The following is a 20,820-nucleotide window of genomic DNA, read 5'->3' as shown; positions in this document are numbered from 1 at the left end:
TCCTTAAGGGCTAGGTGCAAGGGTTAGTCTAGCTGCTCGGTAAGCAGCTTTACCATTCTATACACAGTAGCAGGTGAACATGTTGTCTTTGTTGTAGAAAAGTGCGTGAGAGTAGCCGACATATAAAGTCTCATAGGTGTGGAAGTTGCCTTACTAAATCTTATCCCGGTGTGGAAGTTGCCTTACTAAATCTTATCCAGGTGTGTGGGCGCCACCGACTTAAATCATCCACAGGTAAGTGAAAGTATCATGATTGTCTTTCACCAGTTTAAATCTTTATTAAAAAGCGTAGGAGTTGTCTCAGAATGGGAGCCATGCAAATAGTAGAGATGTTAGGCAATGATGTGCTGCTAATGGAGGCGCCGATCGGATCGGCCCGTTGTATCATGCATACCAAGTACGGTACTTATGCAATAAGGTATTGTGATTTATGGTTTAATATGATGAGGAAGAGTGTTAGACTGTTTCCCAGAATTGGTAATTTTGATAAAAATGTGTTAGACAATGTCCGGGATCACATCAGTTTGATGCGCTTCCGAGAGAAAAAGGTTAAATATTTTGAATGTTTAAAACTGGCAGCATGAAGGGGATGCGTGGCTTAAAAATGTGCAAACGATGCAAACTAGCGTCGTGAGCACATTGCCAGAAAATACATCCGCGACGCTAAATTGCAATACGGGCGAGCCGCAAAATGGCGCGCACGTGTGGCAAGGTAGCATCGTGGAGAGTATTGCCAGCAGTTCACGCTCACCTCCCCCACCTTATGTGGATGGAGGTGCAAGTACAGTTACCAAAAATACCCATAAAAATTTAACAAGCAACTTGTACCCTCTCTTAAGCAACTATAAAGAAAATGTTCATGATGCGGATGATGAGCTTATTGTAATGTCTGCCATTTCCCATGCTGTGCAGATGATAGATGCTGCATCACCACAATCACGAGTGGTGCCGCCATCTCCATCGGTAACAGCAAGGGAAATGTTAATGCCCTCTGCATCCGTAGAGGAAGTTGTTCATACCATACGTAGCAGCAGCAGACTAAACCCCCAGCCAGGTAATCAGGTCAAAGGTAGCAGCGCTACCGGTCTGCATCCCATTCAGATGCAAATGGTATAGTGCCCACGAGGGAAGTAGTAATGCATTGTCCTTGGACAAGAGCAGAACTAAATTCCATCATAAATGATTTCCCCGATCCCAAAAAGGAATTAGCCAAATGTCAAAGATTTTTGAGAAATTTGGGTAGTTCACATGAACCCACTAATAAAGATTGGCGTGTGGTGTTAAGGGCCTGTCTGCCACGCAATACCGACGTGACAAAATTTATCACGGATTGTGTATTGGATGGTGACGTTCCCTTAACAGACCAAGTAAACCAAGATAACATTTCCCGCATTGTAACTCAATTGGGTATATATTTTCCAGGAGTAGTTAACTGGAACAAAATTTTCACCATTAAGCAGAAAGAGAGTGAAACTGCAGAAGATTATTGCGATCGGGCTCTGCAGGCTATCACCCAGTACACTGGGATAGAAGATATTAAAGATAGCACTCACCACAGGGGAATGATAGTTACGGTACTTGTGGACGGTCTGAAAGAGAGTTTAAAAACTCGGGTTCAGACCTCACAGCCTGGCTGGCGGGGACTCACAATAGATACCCTCATAGAAACCGCCATTGAACATGATAAAAACATCTCCAAAAAGAGAGAAGCCCAGAGTGAAAAACTAATGGCTGTCAGTATACAAGCTCTGGAGGGAATGACGGTAACATCACAGCCAACAGACACACTTGCACTTGCACACGCACTCACGTCTGAACAAGTATGTGCTCTCACTAACCCCACTCAACAACAAACACAACTCTATCCCACTAACCCGATGCAACCACAGGTCCCAGGCTATCCACCAACTTCTTAACCCCCACAATACCCTTACCCTCCCTATCCTTACCCACATCCAACACCTTTACCCTCCGCGCGAACCTCACAACACCACATATCTTCATTCGGTACACGAACATGTTTTAACTGTAAACAAACAGGACACTTAAGTAGAAACTGTACAGTAAAAAGAGTATGGATCCCACATCAGGGAAGACCTGGATATCCCCATAAGGGATATGCACAGAGGCCAGCAAATGTTCAGCAGGCAACAGCTCCAATTGTAGCCGTAAATGCTTTATTGGAGAATGGTAGCCAACTCTAGGGGTCAGGTCATACCTGTAGACTACAGATAGTCAGGTTAACAGGAAGTACTAGGGAAGAACCGGTCATGATGGTTGATGTAGCTGGTACTGAATATCCTTTTCTTGTAGACACAGGGGCAACCAGATCGGTGATAAAATCTCCCGTTAATTTGCAGGTGACCAACGAGACAGTACCAACAATGGGTGTAACAGGTAAAGTGGAACATTATCCTTTAACAAAGTCCACAGAGGTTACTATTGGGCCGTTGCATACCAGGCATTCTTTTCTCCTGGCTGCTGCGGCTCCTACTAACCTACTGGGCAGAGACTTGTTATGTAAGATGGGATGTGTTATATATTGCACCCCTGATGGTGTATTTTTAGATATCCCAGAGAGAATGGTATACGAGGTGCGGGATATGTTAGACACTCCTCAAAGGATAATGTATCACTCTACAGTTTTAAATGAAACTCCATCACAGGTAGATGAAATGTTGTCCCTAATTCCAGATTCCCTTTGGACTAAAGATGGACAGGACACTGGATTAATGGCAAACGTAAACCCAGTAATGGTAAATTTAAAAAGCGGAAGGCAAGCTCCAAAAATTCCCCAGTACCCACTAAAGCAGGAGGTAGAATTAGGGGTTTTTCCAATAATTGAGCGATTATTGCAACAGGGAATTTTAGTTCATACAGCTAGTGTAGCCAACAGTCCCATCTTTCCGGTGAAGAAGAGTGGTTGGAGGGGTTACAGGCTGGTACAAGACCTTAGAGGTGTTAATAAGGTAGTAGAGAGCCAATTCCCTGTAGTGCCAAATCCAGCTGTCATTTTGATGCAGATCCCACCAAATGCAACCGATTTCACTGTCATTGTCCTCTGTTCTGCTTTCTTCTCTGTGCCTCTCTATCCTGACTGTCAGTATCTATTCGCATTTACATACAGAGGTTTACAATACACATGGACACGATTACCCCAAGGTTTCATAGACAGCCCCAGTATCTTCTCCCAGGCATTGCACAACTGTTTACAATCTTTTCAACCTGCCAATGGATCTGTTCTAATTCAATATGTGGATGATTTATTGCTATGTTCTGACTTGTTTATGTCATGTTTGAATGATACTAAACTTTTGTTACTTCATCTCTCGCAAACAGGACACAAGGGCCCTCATTCAGAGCCGCTCGTTAGCGGCAGTACGCTCGTTCCGAGCGATGTTTGCACATCTGCGCATGCGTACGGTTTTTAGTACGCATGCGCGAACCAGTCAGTGCGGCCAAAAATCGTTTGTACGCTATATAGCGAGTGCCTGCTATTTTGAGTGACAGAATGAGGCGTATGTGGGTGGTAACAGGGGAAGGTGCTTGAAAATGGGGAGTGGAGATCCGAACGCAGGCGTGCTTAAAGGTCAAAACGGGCGTATTATGGGTGTGCATAATTAATACAGCAGCGTCATTGACCACGTCACTGGGTTATTTTATAGCCAGAACTGCTCGCAAATTTGTGGTAGCAAACACCAACCACAAGAATAGCGAGCAGTTCATACGCTGGTCGATGTACTCGATTAATCTAATAAATAGCGGACATGACGTATGGTGCGAGCGGCCAGGGGGCGTTTTTAACAAATAAACGAGCGTATGTTTTGCTTGCTCGTTCAGACTTAGAGGTGTGAACAGACTGCAATTTGCGAACGGATCATTTGAATAGCCACCCCTTGTTTTTGAACGAACGACCGCAAATAGCGAACGGCTCTGAATGAGGGCCTAGGTGGCTAAGGACAAACTACAGCCGTGCCAATCCAGAGTAAAATATTTGGGACACTGCCTAACCCAGGGGTTACAACACATTACAACAGATAGAATCCAGGCCATACAAAACATGACACTGCTGCAGAATCAACAGCAAATTCGTACCTTCTTGGGAATGTGTGGATCCTGTAGAATGTGGATCCCAGGTTTTTCTATTTTGGCCTTACCTTTACAGGAATTAGTCTTTTACTCAAAGCCCGATCGTGTCATACACACAGAGGACTCAGAACAGGCTTTCCTTAAGGACAGTCTGACAAGAGCTCCTGCATTGGGAATACCCGATTATGAAAAACCTTTTGATTTGTATTGTATGGAAGCCGATGGTTGTGCTGCAGGTGTCCTTACACAAAAACATGGTGATGCCAGTAGGCCCGTAGCATACTACAGTGCCCAATTGGACACTGTGGCAAGATCACTCCCCACCTGTTTGAGAAGTGTAGCAGCTACCACTCTATTGGTGAGTAAAAGTGAGGACGTAGTATTGGGCCATGATATGATTGTCTACACTCCCCATGCTGTATCTGCTCTATTGAACTCAGCTCAAACCAGACACGTCTCCTCGGCTAGGTTCACCAAATGGGAACTAGCTCTAATCGCTCCTGCAAATATTACTGTCAAACGTTGCAGTACGCTGAACCCAGCAACATACCTACCATATGTACAAAATGATGTACAAAGGGTGGAAGGAGAGGAGTTGCTGGCGGGAGGTGAGTTTGGCAGACAGAATGATACGCACGATTGTATGACATATCTGAATCAGACCTTTACTGCTAGACCTGACATACATGACACACCTTTAGAGAATGTGGATGTGACTTTTTATTGTCATAGACAAACAGACACTGGTGAATTATGTACAGGTTATGCTGTTGTAAATGACACAGACATCATAGAAGCTAAACCTCTCGGTCCTCCTCACTCAGCCCAGGTGGCAGAGTTAGTAGCACTGACTAGAGCATGTGAACTGGCAGCAGGCAAATCTGCTAACATTTACACTGACTCGAGGTACGCGTTCGGGGTGGTGCACGATTTTGGGGGCTCTATGGCGTCTGAGAAATTTTATGACAGCAGCAGGCACACCAGTTGCACATTCCCGACACATAAAACATCTTTTAGAAGCAATCCAACTGCCCAAAGCAGTGGCAGTAATTAAATGCAAAGCCCACATATGTGAGAATGACCCGGTGTCACTGGGCAACAACAGAGCTGATGAAGCTGCAAAATGGGTAGCAGGGTTAAACATGTTTTTTCCAACTGAAACAATTATGTCATTTCAAACTATTGATATGCTGAAATTAATTGAGATGCAAAATTTGTGTTCAATTCAGGAAAAATCCATTTGGAAGTCCAAGGGATGTGGGCAAGAGTCCTCTGGGCTCTGGAGGGACGGACATCGTAAGCAAGTAGCCCCCAAGGCATATTACCCCAGCCTGGCTGAGGCAGCACATGGTCTGACTCATCTGGGTAAACAGGGTATGTGCAAGTTGGTGAGGGCATACTGTGCGCACCAGGTTTTTCTTCACAAGCAGAAAAGATAGCAATGTCCTGTCTGACCTGCTTGAGAAAGAACATAGGGAAAGCGATCCCTACCAAACCGTCCCACATTCCACCGACTGATGGACCTTTCCAGGTGATACAAATTGATTTCATCCAATTACCACCCTGCAGGAACCTTAAGTATATATTAGTGTGCACAGACGTATTTTCTAACTGGGTTGAGGCCTACCCAGCGGCCACTAATAATGCTGCGTTTACTGCCAAGAAAATAGTTCAGGAATTTGTATGCAGGTACGGTATCCCTAAAATCATCGAGAGTGATAGGGGCACCCATTTCACAGGTTATGTTTTTCAAAATATGTGTAAGCTGATGGGTATTAATAGCTGACTTCATACCCCCTACTGACCGCAAACCAGTGCCAAGGTAGAGAGGATGAACGGGACTACTAAAAATAAGCTAAGTAAAATCATGGTAGAGACTGGACTAGGATGGCCAGAAGCATTACCTTTGGTCCTACATAGCATAAGGACCACTCCCAGACCGCCTCTGAATCTGTCCCCATTTGAAATATTGTTCGGTAGACAACCTCATTTGATTATAAGTCCACAGGAAGACCTGAATGGTAACAACGAGGTAACTGTAAAGTATCTTATATCAACGAGTAAGCAGTTAAAGCAACAGCAGCAGAAACTGAAATTGTTGTCTAATGATATGCCTGAAACGAACTGTCATGATGTTGAACCAGGAGAATATGTAATGATCAGAAATTTCTTACGTTCAGGTTGTTTGACTGATCGGTGGGAAGGTCCATACCAGGTGTGCTGACAAGTACTACATCTTTGAAGGTGCCCGAGAGAGATACCTGGGTCCATTCCACTCACTGCAAAAAGGTCAATCAACCGGTGGAGAAACAAGTCGGAGACAAAGCTGATAGCGTGGACCTGTCGATCGCGAGCTTGTTCCGGGAGGATTGAACAGGTTGTAGTGAGATACCTGAACTGAGAGAAATTTGCAGGTCTTATTGTGACAATGGACGGGCCTGCTGTTTTCATTTTCATATTCTCTTTTAGAGTGTTCACCATCCTGGTCAGTCCGGGGATATCCAGTGTCTGTGATGGGGGACCGATTGAGGAAATGGGAGCTGATGGCAGTGCCGATAGAGTGGAGTCAGGAGGAGTGCAATGCCAATCAGGGGAGTGTCTGACCAATCTGAGTACTGTTATTGTTAAGAGAGCTGTCATACTGGATACTCGGGGAAGGTGTGGAGGTTTATCGTCTGAAGATTCCTGTATTTGTGAGCTTTGTGGGTCCCTAGTTGATGAGAACTGTATCCAACGGTGCCATCCTAAATATAATCCGTACTGGGGTGGGTATCCTCTAGAGGATTATCATAGTATGGTAGGCAAAGTGTTAAATCAAACTGATTGCTGGGTGTGTTCACATGTGCCACAGGGACAGCATAACATAGGGTTGGTGCCATTTCCACTGAATAACACGGACATTTTAGAATTACAAAAAAGGAAAACATTGGAAGGAAAATTCCTCTCATCCAAACCACCTCATTTCAAACTCTATCAATTCCAAGTAGATAGATCACTTTTGTGTTTAAACATAACCAACCCCAATAAACCCGGGAGTTGGGAAGTGACGGGGAATAATCAGACGATGACCTTCTCACAAAGAGCTGATAATGAGTCCATAAACCATGATCTGCTGCACTCCATTAAGTCTGGTGGGAAACATTTTAGGTATCGGTATACATTGAGTTCCACCAAAGAAATTATTGGTAAGGTGCCAAATGGTTATTGTGCTAAAATAATGCAGCCGGAAACTTGCATGTACCAGATGGAAGAACCAGAAATAGGATTGTTTGCAAGGGAAATGTGCTTAATGATAATGATGCATACCATTCCTTATGTTCTCCCTGATAATGTATATTTCATCTGTGGAAGAAAAGCGTATAAATGGCTCTCCCTGAGTTCCTAAGGTTTGTGTTACCTGGGAAGAGTAGTCCCAGAAGTTATGACCCTCGCACATGTTGAAATGCTGGGTATACATAAAAACACACCGTCACCATATCTTCACACACAATATGAACACAGAGGCAAAACAAATATGGTACCTGGTGATATACATAAAGCCACTCTGTTAATCAGTGAGACAACTGGCTTTCAAGTTCTAGTCACATTGGATCCCTCCAGGATTGCTCGGGGCACATAACATTTTAGATATATCCAGGAACTTGCTAAATTAATAGATAATATCACCGAGATGTACGATGACACATTCCGGTATACAGGGAGAGAATTGCAAGCGTACAAGAAAGAACTGGTGCAACACAGGCTAGTGTTGAATTATTTAACTGCTGTTACTGGAGGGTATTGCGTAACTTTGGCCACCCAATTTGGAGTAAAATGTTGCACCTATGTCACCAATGATACCAGCGACCCTAAGGAGGTGATAGACTGGAAGATGGATGAAATTCTGCAGCTAAAGTGGGAATTTTGCAAGAACCATAACGCTTCAGTGGCTGAAGTAGGGGAGAAGATAGAAGGATGGATTTCATGGCTGAACCCAGTGAAATTGTTCTCAGGTCTAGGGGAATGGGTCCAGGAAGTGATCGCCAGCAAAGGCAAATTCTTAATCCTTATACTGATTGTCATCATAATAATTGGCATATGTGTCCGGTGTGTTCCTATTGTGTTGAAGTGTGGAAAATGTAAAAACAGAGTAAAACTAAAGAATGAAACTATGATGGTGGTCAGTAATGACAATATGTATACCGAGGTAAATATAGAACTGCATTACAACTCTGAACTAGGAAACACTATCATTTGATGTATTATATTTAGACATGCATAGAATGTATTATTAAAATGTTATTCATAGAACACCTCAGATAATGTAAAGTCTCAATTCCCCATCAAGACTGCTGTTATAAGACTGGTGCATTCCCACACCTTTCACATGATCTTCAAAGATCCACGGTTTGCGTATAATAGTAGTTTTATGTCCCCACCCAGAGACACATTATTGATGGATTAAGAACCACCTTGTGCCACCCCATAATAACAATAAATAATATGTAAATGTAAGCCTAAATTAAATTCTAACAGCAGATTGTGATAGCATGTTGTTTGCTATCAAAGGGTGGACTGTCAAAGCTGAATAATTGGCTGAGACAAGTTCAGTTTAAAACGTAATCGTTGCGATGCCATCTTGCGACTGGCCGCAAGACGCCATCTTGAAAATGAGATCGCAAGACGCCATTTTGCGAATGGCCGCCCAAGCGCCATTTTAGATAAATTCACATTTTAGTACATGTGGCGATAATACTATTAGCACCATGCGATTGCATCTTTCACCATTTCCCATACGCACATTAATACACACAATTGCGCTGTTAACTAGTCGCATATTAGCGAATGCATAGGACTTTGTTTGAAACCGCTGTTTTAGTAGCTTTATGCGCACGCATCTGCCCCAAGTTAACTAGCGTCCTTATATCAAACCCTGAATACCCACACATTACATATTCACACATAAGGTTCAATAAGCTTTAAAGTGTATGATTTAAGTTGGTTCAGTTAGTTTAAATGCTGAGAAATAAAGATATTTGATAACTAAGTTATTATACATGCTAAACAAGTCGTGTTTGGTTTTGTACTGATGCGTATTCTTTTTACAGTATTCCGGTGTTATCGGTGGGGAGGTCGCATCATGCAAACTCGAGTTATGGATCACAGAGCCTACAAGCAACAAAATGTATATTTCATGAACAACTGTTAGGATGTTGCAGGGGGCGGGAAGGGAAAGATCCCCAGCTGTTAGAGGCAGGGAGAGTCTATTTGAACCAGCCTGTTAAATGCGCTGTAACATATGCTTCTCCCCTGGAAACCAATGACATCAGCAACAAACTTCCCTATTGTCCTGTTTATTCTGGGGGGGTATAAATATGTGTGCTCAAACGCTGGTTCTTAGTCTTCGTGCTGAATGCTGTAGGACTAGGGGTCTCTCCGGGTCCGGAAGCGCTGCGTATGTTTACTGTACTTGGGTCTGTATAATTTCCTTTTGCGCCTAAATTGTGTCTGGATCAATTGCGTGTAACTGTCTGAACTTTTACCTGAATAACACTTGTGCTTTGGAACCACAGATTCCACGTCTAAGTCTTTATTTACGGTATGACTGTGTACGCAAATTAGTGTCATCCTTAGAAGGTATAGGCAGGATATTAGAAGGTATAGGCAGGACATTAGAAGGTATAGGAAGGTGTGTATAGAGGTTCTGATCCAATATCGTTATGGGCAATACATTATGTAGTTTATCGGGGGATTGGCCCTATAATTGCATAGTCAAGTGTATTGCTGCGACCGATTAGCGATGATCAGACAGTCAGGCATGCCCGACTGATCTGATCATACGTTGGCTGCATCTGGCAGTGCATGGGCTGCCACGGCCGAGTGCCTGATATTTCTCTTATTCCATCAAAGGAGAGGAGTGGGGAAATGTTTTCTCTCCATGGGACAAATGCACATATTGTGTCCATACACAGGAAAATATTGCACAGACAGTATGACCAAGATATCTGCTGGGTATCAGGCTGTCAGATAAAAGTGCGACAGAATGTGACATCTCAGCCTTACTGAGTCATGCAGATTGCTAGTTTGCTACTAATAATTCTGCAGTTGTTAAACTGGGGCAGGGGAGAATTAATGGGGGAGGGGGTGACTGGGGGGGTCGTCCTGGGCCCCCACACATAAAGGGCCCCCACACCCATCAGGGGATAAAGTGGGCCGGAACGGGAGATGGAACCAGTTCTGCCTCCTCCGGCACACCTCAGCCCGGTGCTGCAGGGAGGCTCTATTTGCCAGGGGCCAGCTGAGATTTTATTACTTGTGGGTGCCCAGTACCCTCCCCACAGCGCCAGCGACAGGCGGAGGTTGGAGCTCACTCCTGAGCGGCGGCTTCCGGCTCCCGCAGTGTGCAATGCACTATGGGAGAGACGTCATGACATCATTACGTCTCTCCCATAGTTCTGAGGAGCAGCCTGATGGACGGACACAGACGCAGGAACAGGACTTAAGGTAAGTATTGTGTTTTTTTATTCTGTGTAAGCGGCTTCACTATAGAGGGCACTACTACAGGAGGCACTACTACAGGGGGCATTACTACTGGGGTAATTACTACAGGGGCATTACTATTGGGGGCATTACTACTGGGGGCATTACTATTGGGGGCACTACTACAGGGGAATTACTATTGGGGGCAATACCACAGGGCATTACTACTGGGGGCATTACTCCTGGGGGCACTACTATTTGGGGCATTGCATTGGGGCATGGCATAAAAGGCACCACTCCTGGGGGTACAACTACTGGGGGCATTGCATAAAGGGCACCACTCCTGGGGTACAACTACTGGGGGCACTGCATAAAGGGCACCACTACTGTGGGCTCTACATAAGGGGCACTACCACTACTGGGGGCACTACGTAAGGGGCATCACTACTGGGGGCATTGCATAAGAGACACTACTACTGTGGGCATTATGTGTATTAGGGCCACCACTAGTCTGGGCATTGTGTAAAAGGGGCACTACTGTGTGTCATAACATGAATAAGGGACACTACTACTGTATGTGGTGTAATGTGAATCAGAGGCACTATGTATGGTGTAATGTGGATAAGATTGCGCAACTGGTGAGTAATATTTCATGTGGGTGCCTATATGTGTTTTTCTTCCTGTGGGTGTACTGTATATTGTGTTTTTTTTCATGTGGAGCCCATGTGCCCCATTTCACAATGAGACATAACTCCTTTAGCACTCGCTAAAGGGGTTATGTTCTCCTTTCAGTATTTAACAAAGCGCAAAGCTTAGCTTATCGCGGTTTGTCAGTGTACCTCTTACAAGCGATACAGTCCCCATTGCGCATACCCCCATTTTGTCCATATTTAATAGGGGCCCCCACATGTTTGTTGCCGAGGGCCCCCACAGACCTTAATCCGGCCCTGAGCTGGGGACACTCTAACCGATATATGATGGTGATTTGATAAACTCTCCGATCCGACGGAACGATTATTGGATCGTTGTGTACCTAATGGGTACCACCCATACACACTGAGCAATTTCTAGCTCATATATATTTCACACTAAACTTTTAACCCGGGTTATTGCCGGGGCAACTTGGGTCCAGGTTTTTGTGAAAGGGTCTAATCGGGTTGTGTTATCCAGGAATCCAAGCCTGGTAGATACCACGGTTGAACACGCAATGACCCTGGGGAAGCTGCTGTGTGAATGGTGCGACCCGGGTTATGTGATCGGGGGCATGCTAAAAGGACCAGAGAGGCGGATAAGCAGTGCTTGAAGATGATGTCATCACCAAGTGCCAGCAGACCAGGCAGGCTGCTCATGGGTGCAGTCTGAAAAGGGATGACCCAACAATAACCAGGGTCCAACCTGCAGTGTGAACACAGGGCCTGATTCAGACCCGCTCGCGAGCGCTGAGCGCTTGTAAGCGGGTCGATGTTGGGCCAGTGCGCATGCGCACGACGGACCCGGCTCCGTCGTGCGCATGCGCGAGACCGGATAGCGACGGGCAAGCCTTCGCTATGGGTCTCGCTACAAAGGGGGCGTGCTGTCGATGGTAAGTGGTGGGCATGCTGGGGGCGTGGCTGGGCAGACGGAGGCGTTCCCATGGGAACACCTACCGTCTGGGGCCGGCCCCACCGACATCACAAATGATGTCAGTGGGAGTGCTTTTGGATCTGATAGAGCCAAAAGCACTCCAGGGCTTGTGGCAGACGAGACCCTACCACAAGGGTCTCATCGCAAGCCCGATGGTCGCAATGGTCTTGCCGCTTGCTATAGCTGTGGGTGGTCACCCACAGCTATGCGAGCGGCCAGGAGGCCACTCTAAAATTCAGAGGGACGGCCCTGATTCAGAGCGAGCGCTCTGTCAGAGCGTCCGGCTCTGAATCAGGGCCACATTTCCACAGCTGTGACATGGCTTAAAACCATGTTTAATAACCTAGGTTGGACGCTTTATGTTGGTGTAAAAGGGGTATAAATCAAATGAGATAAATTATTTTATTTTAAATTAAACTTAAGCGCTCTGTCAGAGCGTCCGGCTCTGAATCAGGGCCACATTTCCACAGCTGTGACATGGCTTAAAACCATGTTTAATAACCTAGGTTGGACGCTTTATGTTGGTGTAAAAGGGGTATAAATCAAATGAGATAAATTATTTTATTTTAAATTAAACTTAGTCTATTTTTTTCTATAAAACAACTGACTGGTCATTTTGTGCATATAAACTTTCTTTTCTCTGTTTTCCCCTCCCAGGCAGTGCGAGCGATTAATGGTTGTGACCAAAACACCACAGCTGAGGAATTCACCAATCGGGTTTTCGACAAGATTGATATAAATGGAGATGGTGAGAATTAATGATAAATCATAACTGTTCTTTTCTAGGTGTAACTGTGACAATATGTCTATATATAATATATATATATATATATATATATATATATATGTATATATTATATATAGTACTGATCCTTGCAGGTAACATCCACTGTATACAATTAGCAAACTAAACATAAATATTGGTATGTAAAACATTCCTTTGCTTCAATACTAATGTTTTAAATCAACATGAACATAACTCAAGACTTTCATTTTAATATTATATTAAACATATGTGTATTAGACATACATTTTATTCAGGCATAAGTGCTTTGGTATTTCAGAACCTATGTTTGTTGTACTTACTCAGTATGGAATATCCCAGCAGCAGAAATAAATTTGAGTGATTTCAAACAGTTTGTTAAAAAGTTCAGTCAGCTATTAAAGTATCTTATACTCCTTTTACACCACAGCTAAAACGTAGGTTATTGCAGGATTAACCCGGATTGCTGCTAGGTGTTAAGGTGCCCAATCACTTAAAGATCTGAAAACAACTGCACGATTACGACATTGTGCAGTCGTTTGTCAGTCTGTGATGAGCCTGCACTGAACGAACAGTCGTTCAGTGCAGGGTCATCAATCATCTGCAAACATTCTCAACCTGACGTTAGCATGTTTGCATGATGATAGATATCTAAACGACCAACGAACACGCGCATCGCTGGTCGTTTTAGACATTTTTGCAAGTGATTTGCAAACGATTTATGAAAGAATCGTTATCGTTCAATCGCTCACATAAATCATTTAGTGGATGGGCACCTTCAAAGAGGCAAGGGTTGGATTCCCGTGTCGGGTGACCCGGGTTACCTTACAATTTAAATGGGTAACCTGGTTCGTCTGAACCGGGTCCTGCTTACAGCATGGGGACTTCTGGGTTTCGCATCGCAATGTGCGTGCGTGAACCAGTGCGAGAGATCGGGAAGTGTTCACTCGCTGCGCATAGACTGCCCAACAGTGAGTGACAGGAGAAGCCATTTGTGGGTGGTGACAGGGGCTGGCCGCTAGAAATGGGTGAGTGGAGATGCGAACGCAGGCGTGCCTGAGCATCTTAACGCTGTTTCAGAGGCATGCATAATTAAGAGGCAGCGTCATAGTACACGTCACTTGGTTGTATTTCACACTGAAGTGCTCGCAGTGCTTGCGGTAGGGTATAATCAACCACAAGCGCTGCATTCGCTTCTGATGGTCCTCGATGTACCAATGGTTGCATACACTTCCTGGAGATGACGTGCACAAGTGGGCGTCTTAAGACAGGCTGGTGGGCGATCGCACGCCAAGACATAGTGGGAGTGCTTATGCCTTGCCGTGCGATCGCCTGCCTTGCTGTCAGCCGGATTTCCATACGCTGGGAGCGTGCGTAAGCATCTAGCGAGTGGGTCTGAATGAGGTCCTGTGTTCCAAAACTCGCGTCAGGTCCGGGACGTAGATGGAAAAACAGTATTAGTTTTTTTATTAATGATCCTAAGTTAAAGATGTTCTCTAAAAAAGAGTTCTTGTTCCAGTTATGGCACAATCAGGATATACCCGAACTCCAGGATCCCTGTATTACATTGAAATAAATGTAATAAGGAGCTAGTTTACAAAAGTGGAGTTGCTACCAAATAGTCTTAGGGATCCACCCTATTAGGTGCAAAGGTGTTGAGTTACAGTTGCATCAGCATAGAAAAACCGAAACACCCCATCCCCTTGCATCCTGATTTCACCAAAGACCCTACGGGGCTGTGAGCAGAAATCAGCTAATCCAGAGGTACCGTAAGTGTGTTGTATATTCGTGCTTACTAGCAGCTAATAAGATTGAGTCACAAAATGCCATTCTGTCTTTTTAAAAATAATTTCTTAAAATAAATAACAAAAGGATATGTATTAAAAAAACATAATTGAAATGGCATCTTGTATAATAAAAAAGAGTGGACAGAGTATAAAAGTAAAAAAACTTGATAACACATTGTATTTATTGTAAAAAAAAATAGGAAAATAAAAAAGTTGCACACAAAGAAAACTTTTTAAAAATAAGTATTGAGAGCAAAATATGGTGAAATTGACCTTATCGGTATTTTGTCTCCTGTAGAACTGTTGCAATGTTTGGGGGGAATTCAGGGCCTGATTCAGCAAGGAACACAGATGCTAATATGCACGCAGTCGGTCGATGTTTGTGCTTTGCGTGTGCGTGCGCGAACTAGCAATTATGAGGGGAACTGCGATTGCTGAGGCTACGCAGACTCAGAGCACAGTGATTGACAAGAAGTGCCATTTGTGGGTGGTGATGGGGGGGGTGGTCGGGCGAACGTTGGCGTGCCAGTGCGTTTCAACGCCGTTGCAGGGGCATGCATAAATTATCCACTCCGTTGTTATAAGCAGCCAAAGCACTGATAGCGTGTGTGGCTGTTAGCAATTTCTGAGTAAGGTCAGGGCTTGTGCAAGTGTGCGTATGGGTCTGATGGTTTCTCTGTGTTCCCCTAATATACGGATGTGAGTTAGGGGAAGTGGGCGTACTTATATTAGGATGCGATCGCAATGTGAATGCAAACATTTAAATATCATCACTGATATTAGCAACTGCGGTGCGTGCGTATAAGCAGAATAGTGATCCGTAGTGAATCAGGCCCGGAGATGCGAAAAAGCGAAAACTTTACGTCGGAGAGGATTTTACACAATTTGCGTGTTTTGGTGCGATATTTTTGACTCTTTTGTCTATGCGCTCTCCTATTTTCGCACTATCCAATTACAAAAGACACAGAAATGCATTTGCACGAAAACTGTTCATGGAGTAATCATAGAAGAGTGCAGGTGAATTTGGGGAAATCTGTCTGTACCCCTTAAAATAGGTAACTGTCATAGGTAATCATTTTATAAAGTGTATTAGTGGCCCTAATAAAAGTATTTGGGGTTCTTAAATTGTGTCAAATGGCTGTTTTAGACATATTTGCATAAGTGTTGAAAAATAATAAAACGCAATTTTTTGGGACAAAATACAGTAAATGCTGCAGTTAAATTGGGGGTATATTAAAATGTGTGCAAGTATATTTTTGAGTATTTTTTTTATAAAAATAAACCTGGTACAGCCACCTGCAATGTTTAAAACACATGTCCCATCCATACAGCTCCCCAAAATACCTGGCCCACTACTTTAATTCCATTTTCCAACACTTTTTTCACCACAAAGTTGACATGTCATTATAGACCAAATTAAGGTAATTAAAACATTCTTTTTGCCTAATGTTTTATTAGGGGGAGAGTCCCCACATTTTTAATAAAAAATAGGGATTATCCATAATTTTTCACCTGCTCTGAGATGGTGAAAACAGTTCGTCGGTTGTTGTTTTTGCACATGTGAAAACTTCAGTAATAAGAAATCTCGATACACATTTCTGTGTGAAAAGTTGGCACCTGCGAAAAGTTTTCGGTAAACCGCGGCTTTTCATGGCTAATTGAATCCAGCCCTATATGTGTGAATTATGGTGTCCTTGCCATTATCCAGTCTTCCAGCAACAACCCAAGGTTCTCGGTTAAAAAAAACCCCAGGAAAATTGTAAAATGTCATCTGGTCACAAAGTAACAAAAAATGATTCCATCATCAAGAGGTTTAATAACATGGCGAGCATTATGAGTAAGTTATTATTCAAACGTGATTTGTTTACTCCACTTTAATGGCATTATGTGACGAACCATATGACTACTGTAGCTCTTAGAAATATCTCTCAAATACCATTACTGTGCTGCTGGGAGACGTTGCCTTAAACTTTGTCTGTCACAGGGGAGCTATCGCTGGAGGAGTTTGTGGAGGGTGCTCGGAAGGATGAAGAATTTATGGATGTGATGATGAAAAGTCTGGACCTCACCCACATAATGACAATGATTAATAACCGGAGGCACAGCGTGTGATCTGAAAGGGTCAGCAAGTGGCTTGTGGTGGGGATTTTGTAAAAAGAAGGGGTTCCTGGTGTACTTTGGAGATAGTGGGGAAATAATAGTACCACTTTGCAGGAGTATTAGAGGACAATGTTCATTTTTTGTGTAAAAGAGCCACCAGGAAGCCTACTTATAGGATTACAATGCAAAATAAAAAATAGTACATTAAACACACATTTTGTATTGAATTATAAATATATACAGTATATTAAACACACATTTTATATTGAATTATACATATATATTATTCAGTGTGTGAAAGGCATCTTTTGGAGAAAAATAACTGTTATGGCATATACAAAAAACTGTTATATATAGCCTCTTTTTCAACATCACTTCTTGTGCAAGTGTGTTGGTGCAGACATAAACTTGGGCATTCACAAATAATCATATATCGTGTTAGAACTGCAGGAGGTATGATGTGACAAAACAAAGGGGAGGAGATGAGAGGGGAGGAGTTTTAACAAAATGCTACAATCCAGAAATGTGCAGTAACTCATAGCAACCAATCAATAGGGGTGCCAAGCGAGGGGGGGGGGGCGGGTGGCTTACTAATTACCCAGGCCCGGGCTTGTTGGAGGGGGCCGACAGGGGCCCAGATCTGATGCCGCCCCCCTCCTTCTTACCTGTCAGCAGCCCAGCACGTGCTGCTGTATGCTGAGCTTCAGTTAGACTTGGGAGATTGCTGCTGCTGCAGTCTCCTCTCTTTTCCCCTCAGCACAGGTTTAAAAAGAATATTTCCTAAGGGGCATGGCCACAACTCCCACAATTAGGCCACACCTCCCTATAGTAATGGGTCCCGGGTCGGCTCTCTACAGCCGTGCCAATCAGCTATTGTACAGTTCATATTGTTGGCAGACAGAACATTTCAAAGTTTGGCTGCTATTGATTAGAGGAGCGTTGTGCTTTTAGCAGTGTTATTAAGTAGTGTTATTAAGTAGTCCTCAGTATATGTATATGCAGGTCTGGATTATGGGACACATGGGCCTGGGGCTAAAAATGTTCAAGGGCCTATACTGAGAAGGGGAGGAGTTGTGGGTGTGTACATAACCTTACACCATCAGCCTCAATGTAAATACAAGGAAATGAGAAAAATTGCATAATTTCGGTGAGAAAACTAGAAATACAAATGTAATACTTATGGCGATGGGTCTATTTTTATGTGGAGGCCGGGAGCTGTAGCTCCATCCACTCCATTGTTAATATGGCCCTGTGCATATGCTATGTGCATGGTAAAGCAGGTAAAATGAAGTTCTCATCAAATTCAACATGTGGGTGCACTGTAGATCTGGTAATAACATACATACATACATACAGTAAGTGAGGAACAGCTGCTATAATATTAATAGAGAAGCTTGTGAGGGGGCATCAGTTAATTTGAGAAGTGAATTAATCTTTCAGGCTCTCGGACAGAAGGAAGTTTTCCAGCAGCCTGGCTACATCATAGCAGGGTAATCTTTCCGTTAGAAGCACTTTGTGACAGAGAAGGGAGCAGAAGAGGGTGATGGAGTATAGTGTATGTGGCTCCTTATCACAATTGTATATATTTTGTTCATGTAAACATGTATTAACTAATGCAGAAGTCCCCAAATGCGGTGCTCAAGGCTTCTCAACAGTTCTGGTTTTAGAGATGTTCATGGTAGAGCACAAGCAGGGGTGCCGAGAGGGGGGATTTACCCGGGTACAATTTACCCGGGCCCGGGCTTCCAGAGGGGCAGGGGCCCGGGTCCAGCGCCACCCCCCCTCCCTCCTCTTTCCCTCACAGCAGTGCTGGGATGCAGTGGAAGATTGCTCACGGCTGCTATGCAGCAGCCACAGTAATCTCCTATGCCTGAGGGGGGGAGCGATCACACTGATCGCGGCCCCCCTGGATTTGCGCCAGGCTGAGAGGCTCACAGTGCCCCCTCCCCAGCGCGCATATGCCGATACGCGGTGCTGCAAAAGTGTTTTTTTCCCCTCAAGGGGGCGTGGCCATGCCTCCCTCAATTAGGCCATGCCCCCTCTTTACCTGGGCCCGGCGGTGCTCTCTACGGCCCTGAGCACAAGTGGTTAAATTAAATCGACTGAGCTACTAATTAAGTCACCAGTGCTCAACCATGGATACCTGAACTGTTGGGGAGCCTTGATGACAAGTTTGGGAACCTCTGATATTCTAATGCAATATGTAAACACAAGTGCAGGGAAAATCTATTTTATTCAGAAACAACATAAGGAACAAAGAACACAGAAATCTATTGCTGGCCATACACCTGCACGATTTCGGGCCAATTGCCCGATTTTCGACGAGTCTTACAATGAATCGTGTAGAAATCGTGTATTTTTGGAGTAGGATACGATCCGATACGCGCTCCCACAGCTCCTAAAACGGATCATATGATCAGATGTGCAGCCCATATTATCCATCGTATTGTGTGCAGATTGTACATGTATTTTGTGCATGCGATGCATCGTGCGTCCATTCATGTCATTTCAATGACTTTTCCCTGATGAGTGCGTGAGGCACAGGATCGATCGTACGACAGATCGCGTGCAAAGAAAAACAACAAATTGTGCCGCCGGGACTGCCAGGGAGCTGTGGGGAATTGTATGTGAATCTGATCTTATGCTGGTCGGCAGGTGTATAGCCAGCATATGTATTGCCATCTAGTACTCTGAATGATGTATATTCTATTGTGTAGTGCTCTACAGTGTGATTTTGTATGATATAGTCCAAGGCAGTGCATGGCTGCACATGGAGTGTGCAATGTATTACCAGGCAGTTTCATTAGTATATATAATGTAACAACAGATTTCTGCATTTTTTGTCATTTGTATGTTTGTGCCTTTTGTAAGCTGTAAATGCCGCATTATATAAATAAGAAATAAAATGTAAATATCAGACTCATTTTAAGGTCTCCATGTGCTCTACATTTGACATAATGTTTTAATCTGTATGTGACATCTACATATCTTCGTTATTTCAGAATATCATGTACTTAGTTGCTGTTGTTCCATTAGCCAATTCCAGTTTGTCACAATGTAGAAATAATGTCTCAGTTCTCCACAAGAGAATCATTTGTGTTATATGTGAAAGAGATTTCTGCGCTAATAAAGAGTGCACTAGTAATTCCGGGATGTAGTTGACATTCCGGCAGTTGGGATGCCTGAGCTCAGAATACCAATGCCGGAATCCTGACACCAGGGTTAGGGTTATGCTGCGGGGCGGAGGGTTAGGTTAGCATCGATGCACGCAAATCATGGACTATTACATTTGGTCCCTAATGTTACAAGATTTTCTGTTTGTCTCCCTATAAATATAAATTATAGCACATTATCAGACTGAGGGCGTGATTCATTAAGTACTGCTAATTTAGTATACGACTCGTTGCGAGTAGCAACAGTGGATACTAAAACACTGGGACAATTTCAATATTGCTCAGGTGCAGAGACAGCTAATCTGAATATGCTGAAGTGCTAATGCTAGTGTGTAAGTGTGAAATTTACTTTTTTAAGTAAAAGTGTGTTATATTGGCTTTTGTGTGTTGCCCAGTTTCTGCCCAGTTGCTGCAGCCCCCCCCCCAGTAAAATCCTCCACTTCAGTGAGCCAGTGCAATCCGTGACTGTACTGGCTACACTGTGACTGGAGGTGGCTTCCCGTTGGAAGCGCCACCTGCCAGTCATGCACAGGACAGGCAGCCCCAGGGGGAGGTGTCTTCTCCCCCTGGGACTACCATTCCAGGCTGTGATTAGCAGAGAGCAGCTTCCAGTGGAAGCCGCTGCTCTGCCTTTTGGGCAGCCCCCAGAAGCTGGTGTCATGCACGTCGCCACCACTGCTCATGCACCGGTCCTGGCACCTCCCAGATCTATTGCACAAGCGCCGGGACCCAACCAGCCACGGCCCGACCAGCAGGAGAGGCAGCGACAGCCCCCCTCAGGTAAGAGGGCAGGAGCCGCTGCTGGTGTTGACTCATTCATGTACAA

General features: G+C 44.2%; 1 protein-coding gene across 1 annotated transcript in view; it reads left to right on the top strand.

The window, feature by feature from the left end:
- Positions 1-19,731, top strand: part of LOC148540548 (guanylyl cyclase-activating protein 1-like) — a 45,388-nt gene extending 25,657 nt beyond the window's left edge. Inside the window, exons 3-4 of the mRNA XM_088444304.1 lie at positions 12,829-12,919; positions 16,706-19,731. Coding sequence (XP_088300430.1) covers positions 12,829-12,919; positions 16,706-16,833 — 219 coding nt within the window. The 3' untranslated portion in view covers positions 16,834-19,731. The remainder of the gene's footprint in view (positions 1-12,828; positions 12,920-16,705) is intronic.
- The last annotated feature ends 1,089 nt before the right edge of the window (positions 19,732-20,820 follow it).

The sequence above is a fragment of the Taudactylus pleione genome, unplaced genomic scaffold, assembly GCF_031769625.1.
Source record: "Taudactylus pleione unplaced genomic scaffold, aTauple2 ptg000019l, whole genome shotgun sequence".
In the NCBI taxonomy this organism is placed as follows: Eukaryota; Metazoa; Chordata; class Amphibia; order Anura; family Myobatrachidae; genus Taudactylus; species Taudactylus pleione.
Note: the sequence above shows the minus strand (reverse complement) of the source record. Positions and strands in the feature narration are given on the sequence as shown.